Below are 19,141 nucleotides of genomic sequence, written 5' to 3' on the forward strand. Positions count from 1 at the left end.
TGTGTGTGTGTGTGTGTGTGTGTGTGTGTGTGTGTGTGTGTGTGTGTGAAAATAGATTCTATGTAGTAAGATAAGTGAGAAGCAGTATGGTGGAAAGGTCACTGATCTGAGAGTTAGGGGAGCCAGGTTCTAGTCTAGCTCTGCTACTGTCTATGTGATCTTAGGTAAAAAGAATACATAGTAATGTAATACATATATTCGTGATATATGTTATATGTATATTATATTGTATGAGATATTTGTGGTGCATGTTGTATGGTACACATGTGTTATATATGCTACATTGTATTATATGTGTGTTGTATAATACATGTGTATAAAGTATATATTACATGTGCACATTTTTTTTAGAGAGAGGCAGAATGGTAAAGTGGAAGAGAGATTGTCTCAGATTTGGGAAGGCTTTTGTTCAAGTCCTATCTCTGTGACTGTGTAACCCTGGGCAAGTCACCTAATCTCTCAATGCCACAGACAGCTCTTTAAGACTCTCTCAGTTGCAGGGTAGGCATTGTTTGGCATTGGTAAAGGGATTTTCCTCTCTGGGAGTTCTCTACACCAATGAAATCACAGATCTAAACCTATAGATTGATAATATATTACACACATATATTATATATAGTACATTACACAAATATATACCAATATTCTATATATTACATGCATATATATAGTATATTATATACGTATATTATAGAGTTCATTATACATATCACATATAGAATATTATATATACATAGTTTATTATACATATAATATATAGTACATATCTCATATGTAATATGCTACACATATACATATACAGCATATCCTATTTGCATATATTATGAATAGCCTATAATATATGCATACACATATATTACATATTATAATATCCTATATTGTATATTATATACATATATGCTTATCACATGCACATGTACATATGTTATATATACATATGGTATAGAGTATATTATACATTGCATATATCACATATGCTATATTATACTATATTATACCCATGCATTCTATTACATATTATATTCTTATATTTTATTTATACATGCATCTATATATTGAATATATATATATATTTACATATATCATGTTCATTATTCCACTTGTTCATCAGAAGAACTCAGTGAAGTTGGTAGTCCAATGATTATTCTGCCCATTTCACAAGTGAAGACATATTTCAGAGAACTGGAGTTCTTTGCCAGGTCACACAGCTAATCATCAAATTCAGGTCTTCAGACCCTCTCATCTCACCCAGAGCTTCCTCTACTTGCCCTAGCACTCGCTCCTCTCAAAGTCACTCTTCTCTTTGTGCCCTAGTTTCATTTCCCATAGAATGAGGGCATTAGACCAGATGATCTCTAAGGTATCTTTCCATCTCTAACATACCATGTGATTAAGGAGAGAGGGAGATGCAGACATTGTAAATCCCCACCTCAGCAGCTGCCTTTCGATAAAGAATTGCAAAGCCGACATGATGCAGTGTGATGGTGGGAGGCAGAGTGCTGGATTTGTCATCAGAGGCCATGGGGTTGGGATCCTGGCTCCATCACTTACTCCCTCCTGTAACTGGACCTGTCACTTAACCTCACTCGGTTTCCCCATCTGCCAGAGGAAAGGGTTGGACTAGATGATCTCCAAGGTCACTTTGAGGTCTAGCTCTCAGATCATGTGATCCAAAGAGAGACCTCTTCTTTGGCTTCCTGGCAATGGCAGGGCACCCCTTGAGTGGTGGGAGCCTCTTGCTCTGTTCATGTGATTCGGGGACTTCTTTTGCAGAACTGGCTCGTGAGTTGCAGTTTGGCGTGGAGGACATCAACAGAATACGTGTGGAGAACCCCAACTCCTTGTTGGAGCAGAGCTCAGCCTTGTTGAACCTCTGGGTCATCCGTGAAGGCAAAAATGCCAAGAGTCAGTATCCCCAGGCTAAGGAAGCCTTCTTTTTCCAAAGGTTACCCCAGGTTTTGGAAGCAGAAATTATCCTTATCCTGTATTTGGGTTGTTCTTGCCACAAGCTCTATCTGTGATGTTAAGTCTTTCAGGAAATTTAAATGCACACGCACATACATACATCTTAATTGCATTGAGATTTAGCAAACATTATTTTAAGTGACTCTGTGTTAGATACTAAGTTTAGAGAAAACATGATGCCTTCCCTCATGGAACATCCACTCTAGCAAGGGGATATGACACTCAAATAACTAGAATACAAAATAATGCATGATAAGTGCATGAGAAATAGGCAAAAAATGCTGTCAATACCAACCAGGGAGATCAGAAAAGATGAACATGAAGGAGCTGTCATAGGCAATGAGATTTAAAGGAGGGGTAGGAATTTAATGGACCTGGAAGGGAAAGGAGGGTATTCTTAGCAGAAGGAATGTCATAGGCAAAAGCACAAAAGGAAGGAATTGTAAAGTATATATTGGCGTACGAAGAAGGAAAGATAATCGTGATATAAGGATTCCCAGAGATTGGGTGGCCTTGAATGCTGAGATAACTTTACTTGGTGGACAAAAGGAAACCACTGAGAAGTTTTGATTAAGGGTGTGATGTCACTAGATTTGTGGGTAAGGAAGGAAAGTAGAGTGTTATCAGGATCTTTTGCCCAGCAATAAGGACAACATAATTTGTATCAGGTTGCAAGGATATCCTGCTGAGGGATTGGAGAATCTTGGTCCCAGTATCTCTCCTTCTTAGTAAAATTTAAAATGAACCAAAATATTTAGTGAGTGCATGTCTCAGAAATGCCTGGAGTTTGAAATTTAGCTTCAGAACCAGTTGGAGCTCACTCTTGCAAGAACAGCCAAAGATAGGATGGGCTCCCCTCCTTAATCACAGAGAGAGAGGAGCCTGTGCTCACATGTTCTAATTCATTGAGAGATCTCTTTGCCCTTAGCCAACTCCACACATTCATCCTTAAAAGCCCAGGATGGAACATGTGGTCATTCATGCTTACCATCTCCACTCAGCTTCCTGGGGAAGGGAATTTCAAAGAAATCTTCTCACTTTTTTTGGAGTTTGCCTATTAGTCACTGAGAAGCTGTTCTATGAAATCTACCCACTTCTTCCAGGGACTGCTATGCAGCAGTTGTTGGGGGGGTGGGACGGGTTGTAATCTGCCAAAGTGTGAAAAGCTACTCTCTGGGGAGAGAGAGTTGTTCCAGATTCTGACAGGGGGTGTTTCTACCTTCTGAGAAAATAAGCTATCTCTTCTTTTTCCATGTCTCCCCACGCCCTATACAAACACCCCCAAAATGATTGTCAAACCTCCAGTAGTCTCCCTTGCTAGCCCAAATATAGGCATGTTTCCCAACGAGCATTCTTTCCCATAAGGCTGATTCTTTTCTTCTCCTCTGACAGTGGAAAATCTTTACACGGCTCTGAGGAACATTGACCGGAGTGAGATTGTGAACATGCTAGAAGGTTCCGGTCGGCAAAGTCGAAGCCTGAAACCAGACAGGCGGTATCCAGACAGGGATTACTCTTTATCTCCGTCCCAGATGAATGGTGAGTTCTGCTGGCCACCAAACCTGGGCCCTGCTCATAAGGGTCTACTGTAGGAAGTCCAAATTCCTTGGAAACCTGCTGTGTTCCAAGAGGGAGGGTGAGTTAGCTCCTCTAGTATGAAACCTCATGTAGGGGGAGGCCTGGGCGAGACGAGAGCAGGGCTGAAGGAGAGAGAGTCCAACTGGAGGCTTTAAGTCCTTTCTATGAAAGCCAGTGCCCCCAAACAGAGCACTTTGTACTGGACCTGGCTTCTGGTCCTGGTTCTGCCATTATGAGGGGTACACACGACCATGGGGCTATTCAGTTCTCTAGGTCTCAATTGACCTCTTTATAAAACCAGGGCTTTGGATTAGATGATTTTTCAAGGTCCTTCCAGCCCTAACATTGAATAATTTTAAATTCTCCCTAGGGAAGGTTTTGGAGCATTGTCTCTTTAGCAAAGGGTGCCTGGCTGGTTGTGGATGCCAAATTTAATCCCTTTCTTTTGTGACTGCCTCTGTGAGATCAAGACCTTCACTTATTTTTCCAAAGTCAAATCTCTCTCTTTCTCTCTCTCTCTCTCTTAGCTCTTCCTCCCTCCTTTTTCTAACCCCCATTTCTCTCACCTCCTCTCATTCTAATGTGGTTCCGCATGCCATGGACCCTCCAATCATCTGGCCTAAGGAAAGGGAGCCAGAGGAAGACACTGACCTCTGTCTCCTGATTGCTCCTCCTGTTGATGGAGGACATAAGGGATTTTTCCAGGCAGCTGAAACCTTGTCCTTAAAAAAGTAGGAGCCAATAGAAAGAAAGAGATTGGGAGGGGCATCCATTGGACTTGGACTCAACCCTTGTCCTTATCCCTTCACTAAGGGGAATTGAGGAAGGACATCAATCCCAACTCCATCTTGATATAGTTGATTCTATTCCCTCTTCAGCCAGTACATGGTAGAGTGGAAAGAATACTGGTTTTGGAGTCAGAAAACCTGGGTTCAAATCCTGGCTCCACTACTTATAATCTATATGACCTGGACAAGTTTGTGTAACTTCACTGGGCCTTAGTTTCCTCATCTGAAAAATAAGAGGGTTGGATTAGATGACCTCTACGGTCCTTCCAGCTCTAAATCTGTTATTCTATAATTAACTAATTCTGGATCTTACACAATGTCACAGCCTCTAGATAGACATCCCTGTCTTCTAATTATTTTTTTAATGGAATATCCTGGTGCAGTAGAATACTAAAGGACAAATTCCAGTGCCAACACTTAAACAACCTGACCTTGAGCAGATCACCAGGCCTCAGTTTCCCTCAACTGTAAAATGAGAAGGTTAGACTATCTAGTTTTTAAAGGTCTCTTCCAAGTCTAAATCTGTGATCCAAGATCCTACCCTGGAAAGCCTAACTTGACATTTATTTCCCCAAATTCCTGATTATAACATTCTTCCAGGGGCTGAAGATGTGTAAATGGTACATGGAGGCATGAGGTATGCATCTACACCATGCCTTCAGTCAGTGGGGATGGAGTCCCTGGGGAGCAGGGATTGGGAACTGGGCACCCCCAAAGAAGGGGATGCTGTTGGAACAGCCGTGGCCGCCCACCACCAGGGAGGCCTGCCTGGCCCCAAGCCAGCTGGAGTCTCTGCATGCCGAGCCCCTCACACTCTTCTCTCTTCTGTGTTCTGTGTATCCTGAAACATGCCATGTAGTGCCGCCAGATACAGGCCACATCCTATGTCGATCACTTCCTGTCACCTTTCTCTTCTGCCTCTGACCTCATCTTGACCTCTAGTTTATTCATCCTTTTGCACTGCCTGTCTCCACTGTCTCCACCTCAGCCAAGTGTACCAGAACCACCACCAGCCTCCAACAGATGCATGTCATGAAGACCTCCTAATCCTCTCCCCTCCTCCCAACGCCTTGTCTCATGGTTGAGTGCCTGGCAGTGTGTATGTGTGTATGCATGTGTGTGTGTGTATGTGTACGTATAGGTGTCCTATGGCTTGAACTCTTAAAGAGGCTAAGTTTCAATGGAACTACAAGTCCCTTTCCATGGAAAATCTGTCTTAAACACTGCAAAGATCCCTAGGATGTTAGGAGGTATTTATATCTACCCAACCCTTCACTGTGATGCAGACCCATTCACTTGCAATGAGAAAATTGTGACTTGAGGCAGAAGTTCAGAAATGAGTCCTGGAAATTTTGGAAAATCCACATTAATCCTGTTGGCAAACACCTCTACCTTCCTACCACCTGACCTAGCACTCATGCTGACTTTTAAAATGTTCCTACTGCATTGAAACTTTCCAACTGCTTCAAGTTGACCAAAGATTTACTGGGTCCCTGCTATGTATCCAGGATTGGTCTTTGTACTATAGCAATACAGAAGAAATATAAGGCAGGTCATGTTCACTGGGGAATCTCACAATAAGGTTGGGGAAATAAGGTTTACACACACATACAGATGCATACACACATGTACACATACACACAAAACCCAATTAAAGAAGCATATAAGATAGTATAGAATCTAACTTTGAACTCTGTACTAGCGACCAACAGAGAGGGGCTGATGAAGCAGAGGGTCTTTCATGCTCTCCTTGGGTTGAGGAATGATCTAGGAAGCAGGAAGGTGCCTGGGGGGCCCAGCCCTGTTATTCAACAAAGAACAGCTCATACCATCCATCTCCCCACCTCGGTGTTGCTGTCCCTTTTTAAGCTAGAATAGGAAAAAACAAACAGTTGACTGACCTCATCTTTGGTCCCCACAGTTTCTAAGAGATACAAGCATGGGACCCCCCAAAGTCATTGGTAACCTATCAACACTGGACACCAACCACATGGGAACTTAGCCCAGAGCAGTCCCTCACCAAAGTCTCCCTCCAAAGTCAGACTCACCTCTCTACAGGCTCCCACATGAATACCCAGCTGCTCTCTCCCCTCCCTAGCTAACCATTTTGTTCTGAGACCTTAACCTTACTGCCCTATCAGAACCAGATTAAAAAGCAACCACCACCAATAACCTATGTGTTTTCCCTGCCTTTTTTTTCTCTTCAGGCAGGCATCCTCCATATCTGGGTCTCCTCCCAGTTAAGGGGAAGGATCCCAAGCCTGATTGGGAGTGGGGGAGGAGGAGAAAGAGGACTGGAAATGAGCAGTCTCCACCAGCCTCTTCATCTCTAGGCCTTGGTAGTTTCCAAAGGGAAGCTTGCCCTTGGAACCACATGAGAATCACCATGTGGTTATTTGTGTTGGTGCCAGGCCTGCCCTCTTTAATTGATAACTGCAATCTTTGCATCTGTTCCCTCTGTGCCTTTGCCAGGCTGCCTCTCTCATCTGTGTCTAAGCCTTGAACATGAATTTGGACTGGGGAGTGAGTGATGCTGAATGACAATGGCGAGTCAGTCCTGTCTGCCTTTGGGAGTCTAAGAGAATCTTAGAAGACCCTAGCTAGCTAAGAAGGGTTGCTCAGCCTTCCTTCCCACACAGACTCTGCTTGCCATGCACAAAAGGATGTGAGGGAGAAAAAGGGACATTAAGGAAAAAGATAGTTTGCTTCCCTTCCAAATGCACATATTTTTTTTAAATAACAAAAGAAAAAATACAAATGGCACAATTTAACCAGCAGCCTTGGGACCATCTCTAGATATTGAGGGTTTCAGGTGTAATCTTTCAAAGAAAGTGAAGAAAAAATTGCCAATAATTCCAAAGATTTAGCCCTTTCTCTACCATCCCACCCTGCCAAATAAAAACAAAATTGACTTCACAACCACAGATGTACAAGGGAATAAATAATATAAACATCTGCTACTTTGGTAGATTCATTCCTTTGCTTTGATGATAGTGGAGGGCTTTCAGGACAGATTGTTTACGTATCATTCAGCCTAACAAGCATGTATTAAGTGCCTACTGTGTACAGGTGCTATGCCAAGTGCTAGGGATACAAAGAAAGTCAAAAGCGAGGTCCCTCCCCTCCCAGAGCCCACAAGCTGGCGAGGGAGACGATGCGCGGATGCTCATGTGCACACACGATGTCACACAGTGTAAACAGAACACAATGGCACGGAAGTGGGTGCTGGGAAAGACGTCCTGCCTAAAGAAGGACTTCAGCTGAGTCTTGAGGAGCTAGGGAGCCAGGAGATGAGGAGGGAAAGCATTCCAGGCATGGGGGGCATCCAGTGGAAAGACCCAGAACTGGGAGATGGAGAATCTTGAGTGAAGAACAGCCAGGAGATCAGTAGCGCTGGCTGATAGAGTGCGTGGAATGACAGATAAGGAGATTGGGAAGGTAGGAAGGTACCAGTTTGTAAGGTCTTTAAATGCAAGAGCATTTTATATTTGATCCTGAAGGTAATGGGCGTCCACTATAATTTATTAAGTAGGGGCATGGCAATAGTCGGCCATGCCATGTTGGGAAAATCACTTTGGCAACTGAGTAGAAAGTGGATTAGAGAGGAGAGAAACTCCAGGCAGGGAGACCAGGCAGAAGACTATGACAGTAATCCAGGTGGGATATGATGAGGGCCTGCACCAGGCAGGGCAGCTGGGTGGATGGAGAATGTAAATAAGATATGTCATAAAGGTAGAAACAACAAGACTTGACCACAGAGTAGAAATGTGAGGTGAATTCAAGTGAGGAGTTGAGGTTGACACCAAGTTTACATGCCTGGATGACTGGCAGAGTGGTATTAACTTTAATAATAGGAAAATTGGAAAGAGGGGACCAATTTGATGGGAAGAGAAAGATGAGTTCTATTTTAAACATGTCAAGTTTGAGATGCCTATGGGACACCCAACTTAAGATATCCAAAAGATAGATCATGATGAAAAGTTAGGGTTCAATATATGTCAATCATATGTATAGAGATGACAGTTGAACCCATGGTTGCTTATGAGGTGATTAAATGAGATTATGTAGAGGGAGAAGAGAAAAGGACCTGGGACAGAGCATTGGGGGACACACACTGTTAGTGGGCATGATCCCAGTGAAGATATAGAACAAAGGATGCTGAAGAATTGTCAGACAGAATAAGGAGAGAAGACTGTCACAAAACCCTAGAGATGTATCCAAGGGAAGGTGATTGACATCTCAGAGGCTGCAGAAAGATCCAGAAGGATGAGGACTGAGAAAAGGTAATTAGCTCTGGCAATTGAGATCAATGGTAACTTTGGAGAGAGGAATTTCAGGTGAATGATGAGTTCAGAAGCCAGATTGCATAGGGTTTGGAAGAGAGTCAGAGGAGGAGAAATAGAGGCACCTTGTATGATAGTTTTACAAAGGAGTGTTGCCGAGAAGAGAGGCAGCTAGGTGGTACGATGGATAGAGAACTGGGCTTGGAATCAGGAAGATGCATCTTCATGAGTTCAAATCCAGTCTCAGACACTTACTACCTGTGTGACCCTGGGCAAATCACTTTCACCCTGTTTGCCTCAGTTCCTCGTACAGATGAAGTGGAGAAGGAAACGGCAAAGCACTCTAGTATCTTTGCCAAGAAAACCCAATGGGGTCATGAAGAGTTGGACACAACTGAGATGAATCAACAGCAATTAGCTGAGAAGGGGAGGAGAGATATTGGCTGATGACTAGCAGGGTGGACTGATCCATCAGGAATAGGGAAGGAAGGAAGGAAGGAAGGAAGGAAGGAAGGAAGGAAGGAAGGAAGGGAGGAAGGAAGGAAGGAAGGGAGGAAGGGAGGGAGGGAGGGAGGGAGGGAGGGAGGAAGGAACCAGTAGATAGAAAAAGACTGAAAATTAGAGAAAGTGAGGGTGATGAAGGGGATCTGTTGGAGAAGATGGGAAAGTATAGGATCAAGTTCATGTAGAGGGGTTGGCCTTAGCAAGGAATAGGGATACCTCTTCATCTAGGTAAGGGTAAGAGGGAAATAATGAGAAAAGGCATCTGAGATGTGCAAGATAAGGAGGAGAGAACAAGAGGGAACTCTTAGAGAATGGTCTCTTATTTTTTCAGTGAAGGTTTCAAACAAGATTCTCAAGTGGGAATTCCTATCAGCTCCCTCCCTAAGGATGGGGAACATTTGCCAACCAACCCTAGGGTAATTTTTTAGCCCTCAGACCCTCCCTAATGTTGCAAAACACCTTTGTTGTTTTTTTTTTTTTTGCTTCTATAGATCTTTCAGAAGGCTTCCTAGGATTTCTCGGAGCCTGTTTCTTTCAGGATTGATCAAGAAGTGGGTTCTTGTAGAAATTTCCACCTTCCTTGGCTCACGCAGATTGTAAGGCAAACAGGGCTGGCTCTCTCTTCTGAGAAGTGGGGCAGGAACCATGTGTCTTGGATCCCCAAGCCTTCAGCAGATTTTAACCATGTATGCGACTTGGGCCAAAAGCCACAGAAGACCTTTGTCAAATAACCATTTTTACACATTTCTCCATGTTTCCGCCCTCCTAGCTGTTCCCAAGCCAAAAAGATGTTCCCACTCTGAACTCCCTGGCCTGCCAATCACTCTGACCAAATATCGAGTCATAGAAGCATAGTCTCAGAGTAGGATGGGTCCTCAATAATTATCTAGTTCAACGCAGACCCAATCAGGAATTTCCTGTATGATTTAGTAGAGAAGCAACATGGCAAGTAGATAAAGCATTGAATTTCAAGTCAGGATGATCTAGATTTTCAAATCCTGCCTCACATACTTACTAGCTATGTGACCCTGGGCAAGTCATTTCATTGCTCTATCCCTTAGTTCCCTCATCTGTAAAATATGAGGGAGTTAGTCTCAATGGTTTCTAAGGTCCTTTCCAGATCTCTATGATCCCTTATAGAGTTATCCAGCCTCTTCTAGAAGACTACCCTTAACTGAGGACTCACCCCATAATCTGAAACTCTTACTCGTTGCTCCTACTTCCGGCTTCGAATCTACTTTCTGAGGAATCCTTATATGGCCAGCACTATATGTCTACACTGTGGGAGATATAGATAAAACATGACCCCTGTCCTCAAAGAGCTCAAAGTCCTATCAAGGAGATAAGACCCACATGCACAAAATTGCTAACTTGTGAATATAGTATATAATATCAGCTAATCAGTTATAATATATAATGTAGTCTAAGATATAACTCCAAATTCTGTGATTCAGACAAGTGTTGTAAAAATCAAGAGATGGGAAAAGAAATCTTCAGGGACAGAGCGTAGAATCTGAGATCAGAATACATGGGTTTTAATGCCAGTTCTGTTACATTCCAGGGGTGACCTTGAGCAAGTCTTGACTTGTCTGGTCCTCAGTTTCCTGGTCTCTAAATGACAGCTTTTAACTAGCTGGTTTCTAAGGTTCTTTCTCACTCTAAATCCTATGAGGCTTCCTGGAAGAGGCATCTCAATCAAGCCTTGCAGGATGAATGAGATTTAGATAAGTGAGGAGGGGAAAGGACATTCCTAGCCAAAGGGGGATTGCATAAAAAATCTGGAAGTGGGAAGGAGCATGATTGTTCAGGGGTGATGACATAAGGAGGGATGTTTACTCCCAGATTCCCCACTCCTCCATTATATAAATGCACAGTACATATGTATATGCCCAAATAAGCACCATACACACACACACACACACACACATATAAAACCACACATGCAGACATATACAAATACACACCATACATTCCACACATACATTTCTACGTTGTGCTTATATGTACATACACTTTTTTGTGTATGCACATGATACACATACTGCAAATGTATATTATGCAACATACTTTTACACCCCATACTCACATTTGCATTTATGTGTTCAATATATCTACTGAGCAATCAATTGTAATTGCATATTAAATTCAAATATGACACTTGCATACAATACAAAGGTACACATATTTTTACACTTGGCATCCATTTATTTGGGTTTTATTGTCATTGTTGAAATCCAGGGGGTCACCAACAGGCAACCAATGACCTGGAAAAGGCTCTTGTTTTAGCCATTCATAGAGGGGTATACAAATAAAATGACAGTCACATTTAGAGATACAAAAACAAAAACAATGGGATGGTCCCTATAGCCCCTTAGATTTAGGGGCTGCCAGAATTAGCTAGTACTAATCTAGTCTTCTCTTTGGGAGTTTGGAACTAGATTAAATGGTTTAAGGCCTTTCAGGAGGGAGAGAGGGAAGGAGGGACCCTGCGGGTGGAATGGAAAGACATTGCCCTGGATGAGTGGATGAGTGAATGAGAGAGAGAGAGAGAGAGAGAGAGAGAGAGAGAGAGAGAGAGAGAGAGAGAGAGAGAGAGAGAGAGATAAAGAATAGGTATCCATACATTAAAAAAGAGAGAGAGAGAATAGATATTAAAAAAAAAGATAGATACAGGGCAGCTAGGTGGCGCAGTGAACAGAGCATGGGCCCTGGAGTCAGGAGGACCTGAGTTCAAATCTGACCTCAGACACTGGATACTTACTAGCTGTGTGACCTTGGGCAAGTCAGTTAATCCCAATTGCCTTGCCTTTCCCCCTCCAAAAAAAAAAAAAAGATGGATACACAGATGACTAGATAAATGGTAGATAGATATGCATAGTTTAAAAAGAAGATATCCACAGGTTAAAATACCTATCTATTCTTCATTAATCTATCAAGAATAGATAGATATCTATATGTAAAAAAATAGATAAAGGATAGATATCCATAGTTTAAAAAAAAAGATATCCACAGTTAAAAGCAGATTGACATAGAGAATAGATAAGTATCCATACGTAAAAAGATGGAGAATAGATATCCATAGGTAAAAAAGATAGATAAAGGATATCCTTAGTTCTAAAAAAGATGTCCACAGGTTGAAAACAGATAGACATAGATAGAGACTAGATAGGTTTCTATAGATTAAAAGAGAGAGGGAGTGAAAGATAACAGAGAGGGCATAAGAATGTACCATGTGTTAGGCACCGTGCTGGGTACTAGGGATACAAAAAGAAGCGAATCAGTCCCTCCCCTCAAGGAGTTTCCATTCTAACAGGCAAAGGCAGCACTGGCAGAACCACGCTGGGGTGGGAGTGTAGCAGTGCTTGGGAGCCCAGCTATCTTCTTCTTCTTCTTTTTTTTTTTTTAAGCAATCGGGGTTAAGCAACTTGCTCAAGGTTACACGGCCAGTTATTTCTGGTGTGGTGCTGAGTGTCTGAGCCCGGACCTGATCCAGGTCATCCTGACACTGGAGCCGGTGCTCCTACTCGCTGAGCCACCTGGCCGCCCCTAAGCAATTGGGGTTAAGTAACTTGCTCAAGGTTACACGGCCAGGTGTTTCTGGGTGGGTGCTAAGTGTCTGAGCCTGGGATTCGATCTCCAGGTCTTCTCAACACTGGAGCCGGTGCTCTTACTCGCTGAGCCACCTGGCCGCCCCTATCTTATTTTTCTTTAAGAAATGACCCTTACTTGGCCCCGAGGTTTTGGAGCAATGAGTCTCTTTGGAGAGCCGAGCTTAGAAGATTCACCCCCATCCACTATAACAATGTCTCTTCACCCAAATGAAAAGCTTCCCCTTGAGCCTTACCCTACTAGGGCTATAGGTGATCCCAACACAAATTGAGAGCCAAATATACATCACAAAACTCCAAAGTTCTTATCACAACAATCCTGGACTGACTGACTTAGTACTAGGAGGGAAGTCAGTAAAATAAAGTCAGTATCTTGCAAAAGAACAGTTGGTTCTGATTACTGAGTGCCTGAAAGTGATTTTTGAAAGTTTGTGGGGAATAAAAAAGAACTGTACAACTGGAGTAGGTAAAATGACCTGGACCTGGGTTTGAATCCTTACTCTACTACTTCCTACTTGTATAACCATAGGCAAGACAACTATCAGAACCTTAGTTTCCTCATCTGTAAAATAAAGGGGCAGGTCTAGATGAACTCCAAGTTCCCTCCAGAATTAAAACCATTATCCTTTGACATAACACTGTTCACTAGAGCAGCTTTGTAGATAAAGATACATGTCCCTCTTGGACCACATCTAAGGGGGTTTGATTACAGAATTTCCGAAGTAACCTCCTTGAAGGTTGATCTTGCCTTTAAAGAAGTGCCCAAAGCTCCCAGTTAAGGACAGAGTAAAATTTCCCCAACATGACTTTCTCCTTTAGCCCACATATAGCATTTCAGCAATTCTCTAATGTTCTTGACATGTAATATTGGGTATCTATGTGATATATACCGTGTTTCCCCAATAATAAGACCTATCCCGAAAATAAGCCCTCCCCTTACTGTGTAAGATTCCTCTAAAATAAGCCCTCCCCCGAAAATAAGCCCTATCGAGATTGCTACTGTAGTGAAGGTGATCCCCTGCGCTACACACTACATTACGGTACCCTCTGTATGCGCTGCCCCCCCCGGGTGAAATGCACACCGCGCTCCGAGCTGCATTCAATCAGAGCTGCAACAGTGAGCGCATCATCCTGTTCTTCCCCAGTGATTTGCTTATTGAATAAAGGTACATTTTTTTGTTCACATTTACCTGTTTATTAAAATTGCTGTCAATGTTCATTAAAATAAGCCCTCCCCTGAAAATAAGCCCTCTGGTGTTTTTCTGTCCAAAAAATTAATAAGACAGTGTCTTATTATCGGGGAAACACAGTATGTATATAGTTTTATCTCCTAGAATATGAACTCCTTGAAGGCAGGAACTCTATATTAGCTACTCTGTATCTCTCTGTGGTTAATCTGTATCTTTTCAGGACATAGTACATTGTAGAATTGTAGTAAATATTTGTTGAATAAATAAATCGATTTTGCCCTGTCCCTAAGAACCAAGGCTTATAACTGACTAGAAAGCACAGCTCAGAGATGCCTGAATTACTGTTGCACCTTCCCTTGGGAACAATATTTCCCCATCTGGTTTTCAGGACTCAATAACAGAAGATTTCACTCTATTCTATTCAATAAACATTTATTTAAAAGGTGAAAGGACCTCTGAGGCCCCTTGGCTACTTATCCATATAACCTTAGGCAAATGACATCACTTTGTGAGCTTTTTGGCATACTCTTCTACAAAATGTCTATTTGGGCTAAAAGAGCTCCAGTGTCCCTTCAAGTCCTAAATATTATGACCTTTTTAGTACCTCTTGTGTGTGCAGCACCTAAAGACGACTAGATGGTGCTAGACCTGGAGTCAGGAAGACCTGAGTTCAAATTTGACCTCAAACACTTACTAGCTGTGTGACCCTGGGCAAGTTATTTAATCTCTGTTTGCCTTAGTTTTCTCAACTGTAGAATGGGAGATAATAGCCCCTACCCCCCAGCATTGTGAGAATCAAATGAGCTCTTTGTAAAGAGCTTACTTAGCACAGTGTCTGACACATAGTAAGTGTATATAGATGTTAGCTATTTTATTATTATTATCATTATGATATAATATTTATAAAAGATAATATAAAAATATTTGTTGGGAGGATCAAATGAAATAATAATTGTAAAGCATTTAACATAGGACTTGGGACATAGTAGGCACTGTAGAAATACTTCTTCCCTTCCCCTAGGTGGTAGGGAAGATACAGAGATTAAATGAAACATGGTCTCTGCCTTAAGGAACTCACAATCTGGTAGAGGGATATAGCCTATATACAAATGATAATAATAAAACAAAACATCCATGAGAGGATTATATTATTACATCAGAGAGGTGCAGAGTGCTGCATGAGGTGTGTGGTGAGGAGAGATCATTAATGAGAGGAGATATGGGAAACCTTCTTAGAGGAGGCATCTGAGTTAGGATTGAAAGGATGGATAGGTTTTCAACAGATAAAAATGGAGAGGAGGGCTTCCGAGGTAGAGGGAAAATATCACAAGCAAAGACAGAAATATGACAGTGCTGAGGAGTGCTGGAAGTGGTTCGGTTTGAACTGAGAAGAGGGGAGCATTATGAAAAAAGATTACAAAGTGAAGGCAGCACCAAATCACAGAGGACCTCAAATGCCTGGATAAGGAGTTTGGACTTTATTTAGTGGGCAGTCACTTGTTGAAGAGTTTTTATCAGAGGGTTGATATACGGGTTCTGTGCACAAGGAAAATTAGTCTGGTATCTTTGTGAAAAATGGAAACAGCTGTGAATAATATCTGCTTTTTGTCGATCTGGCTTGATCTGGAGAGGGAGACAGAGAGACAGAGGGAGAGAGACAGAGGATTTCTTCTCAGAGAGGTTTCTCCCTTATCCCAGGTGTGTGTGTGTGTGTCTGTGTCTGTCTGTCTGTGTCTGTGTCTGTGTGTCTCTGTGTGTGTCTGTAGATGTACAGATGTGTGCCTGAGTAAGTGTGAATGTGAAAAAAAATCGCTTCTGGAGCCTGTCCCCCTCTGTCTGCCCTTCTAGGTTACACCTCGCTGCAGGATGAGCTGCTCTCCCCGGCCTCCCTGCACTACACGCTGCCCTCTCCCTTGCGTGTAGATCAATATTGGAACGAGGTGGCCATCATTGACGCCATCCCCATGGCCCCCACGGAGCACGATTCCCTGATGGAAATGTCGGACATGCAGGTGTGGTCCTCGGGCCTCACCCCTTCCCTGGTCACCGCTGAAGACTCCTCTCTGGAGTGTAGCAAGGCAGAGGACTCTGATGCCACAGGAGACTGGAGGCTGCCGGGGCCGCTCCTGGAAGACCCCCAGGGCCCTGACCAGCTGGGCTCTCTGGAGCTCGTGGAGGACGACACAGTGGATTCAGACGCCACAAATGGCCTTATCGATTTGCTTGACCAGGAGGAAGGTCAGAGGTCAGAAGAGAAGCTGCCAGGTGGTGAGAGACAGGATGAGTCAGCCGGCAAGGGACGGGATTCAGAGCATGAAGTGTCTCTTCTTTCAGGCCAGCAGAGAGTACAAGCCCGAATAACAGAATCTCCCACTGTGAGTCGAGTCATGGAGAAGAGCCAAGACAGGTAAGTGGTATTTCTGCCACTTCAGTTCCTGTCCCGAGACAACTGGCCCTGGTGAGGGACACCATGGAGTAACGAAGACCAGACGAGGAATCAAAGATCTTGGGTCCTATTATCTACTAGGAACACCAGTGGATAGAGAGCTGGACCTGGAGTTAGGAAGTTCAAATCCAGCTTCAGACACTTACTAGCTGTGTGACCCTAGGCAAATCACTTAACCCTGTTGCCTCAGTTTCCCTATCTGTAAAATGAAAATAATAATAGCACCTACCTCCCAGAATAGTTGTGAGGATCAAATGAGATAATAATTGTAAAGTACTTAACTCAGGACCCACACATAGTAGGTGCTATATAAACATTAGCTATTATTACTAACCAGCTCTTCCCCTGATTTATTGTATCAAATCCACTCAGTTTGGTAGACACTTTCAGGTCACCACTATGTGCAGAATGCCATGTTCTAGTTTCTATGAGAGGTACACATAAGCAAGGTGTCTCTGCCCTCAAGGAGCTTATAATCGAGGGATTCAGGGAGCTGTATATTACATATATAGATATGTATGTATATGAATAGATGTCTATTACTGTAATTACAGTATGGTCAGTGCATAGGGTGGAATGAAAAATAAGAGAACTGTGGTTAACATAACTTTTAAAAAGTCTTAATTTAGCCCAGTACAAGGATTTAACCTAGAGGATACTGAATCTCTAGTCATGGAAAATTCTTCTGGCAACTTGATATAACAGAATGAGTTGTAATAGATTCTGCCCCAAGATATTTTTATGGAAATGATGAAAACTGTCAATTCTGTCGTACCTTAAGTCACCTTGGTCCCTGAATCTGCAGCTTTTATGACTGTTGAATTTCCACTGGAATTAATAGACATTAGGGATTATAAAATTGTACCTTACAACTGCTGAATGAAGAAAACCAAGCAGGAAAAAAAAGTGCATTGGGGAATTTATATTCATTTCTATGCAGATGACTTCCAGGTCTGTATCTCTCTCCTGAATTCTAATCTCATATCTTCAACTGCTACTGAACCTTGAGGCAGCTAGGTACCTGGCAGGCCTGGTGGATAGAACTCTGGGCCTGGAATCAGGAAGATCTGAGTTCCAATCAGCTTCAGACACTTCCTAGCTCTATGGTCTTGGGCAAGCCACCTAGCTTCTACTTGCCTCTGTTTCCTCATCTATAAATTAGGATAATTAGTACCCACTTCCCAGGGTTGTTGTGAGGATAAAATGAGAGATCTGTAAAGTGCTTAACACAATGCCTGGACCGTAGGCACTTTATGCTGTTCAATCAGGTCCTACTCTTTCTGACCCCATTTGGGGATTTTTTTGGCAAAGATACTAGAGTGGTTTGTCATTTCCTTCTCCAGCTCATTTTATAGATGAGGAAATTTTAATAATAAGACCTTTTAATCTATGCTTCTTTCTTTCCTTCCTCATAGTATGGTAGAAAGAGTGCTGGATCCAGAGTCAGAGAACCTTTGTATAATCCCAGCTCTGGCACTTTCCACCTGTGTAGCCTTGGGCAAGTCTTAGCTTCTTTGGGCCTCAGTTTCCACAGATGTAAAATAATGATAATAATAATAATTAACATTTATATAGCATTTGCTGTGTGCAGGCACTACGCTAAGCTCTTTACAATTATTATCTTGTTTGACCCTCACTAGGAGGCAGGTGCTATCATTAGCATCACAAGACCAGAGAGTTGGACGAGATGACCTCTGAGGTCCTTTCCAGCCCTGTCACTCTGATGGTTTCCTACTACAACAGGCATCTCAAAGTCAACATTCCCCATAGGTCCTATTCCCAACATCCCTGCTTCCGTCAAGGGCACCACCAGTCACCTCCAATTCCAGGCTCAAAGTCATTCTCTACCTTTCCCTCTCCCCTTGCCCCCTCCCAATATCCAATCAGTTGCTAAGTCTTGGTAGTTCTTCTCTGTCTGTCCCCTTATCAGCCCTCTCTCATGGCTACCGCCCTATTTCAGGACCTCAGGACCTCTGGCCTGGTCAGAGCTTCTTATTTAGATTCCTGCCTCTGCCTTCTTATTTCATTCTTCACCCAGCTGTCCAACTGATAGTCCTAAAACTACACCATCACCATTCCTGGAATGCACTCCCTCCTCGCCTCTGCCTCCTAGAATGTGTAGCTTCAGGGCGGCTGGGTGGTGCGGTGGGTAGAATGCTGGGCCTGGAGTCAGAAGCACAACACCAGTGCTAGTTATTATTATTATTATTATTTCAGGGCGGCTGGGTGGTGCAGTGGGTAGAGTGCTGGGCCCGGAGTCAGAAGCACTATACCAGTGCTAGTTATCATTATTATTATTTCAGGGCGGCTGGGTGGTGCGGTGGGTAGTGTGCCGGGCCCGGAGTCAGAAGCACTATACCAGTGCTAGTTATTATTATTATTATTTCAGGGCGGCTGGGTGGTGCGGTGGGTAGCGTTCTGGGCCCGGAGTCAGAAGCACTACACCAGTGCCAGTTATCATTATTATTATTTCAGGGTGGCTGGGTGGTGCAGTGGGTAGTGTGCTGGGCCCGGAGTCAGAAGCACTATACCAGTGCTAGTTATTATTATTATTATTTCAGGGCGGCTGGGTGGTGCGGTGGGTAGCGTGCTGGGCCCGGAGTCAGAAGCACTACACCAGTGCTAGTTATCATTATTATTATTTCAGGGCGGCTGGGTGGTGCAGTGGGTAGCGTGCTGGGCCCGGAGTCAGAAGCACTATACCAGTGCTAGTTATTATTATTATTATTTCAGGGCGGCTGGGTGGTGCGGTGGGTAGCGTGCTGGGCCCGGAGTCAGA

General features: G+C 43.2%; 1 protein-coding gene across 1 annotated transcript in view; it reads left to right on the top strand.

Moving 5' to 3' along the window:
* ANK1 (ankyrin 1) overlaps window positions 1-19,141 on the top strand; it is a 203,070-nt gene that overhangs the window by 157,177 nt on the left and 26,752 nt on the right. The window contains exons 36-38 of the mRNA XM_069075835.1: window positions 1,774-1,905; window positions 3,358-3,504; window positions 15,765-16,323. Coding sequence (XP_068931936.1) covers window positions 1,774-1,905; window positions 3,358-3,504; window positions 15,765-16,323 — 838 coding nt within the window. The remainder of the gene's footprint in view (window positions 1-1,773; window positions 1,906-3,357; window positions 3,505-15,764; window positions 16,324-19,141) is intronic.

Source organism: Petaurus breviceps, unplaced genomic scaffold (genome assembly GCF_028583685.1).
Source record: "Petaurus breviceps papuanus isolate PSGF00001 unplaced genomic scaffold, PetGlider_PUasm1.0 90919, whole genome shotgun sequence".
Lineage (NCBI taxonomy): Eukaryota > Metazoa > Chordata > Mammalia > Diprotodontia > Petauridae > Petaurus > Petaurus breviceps.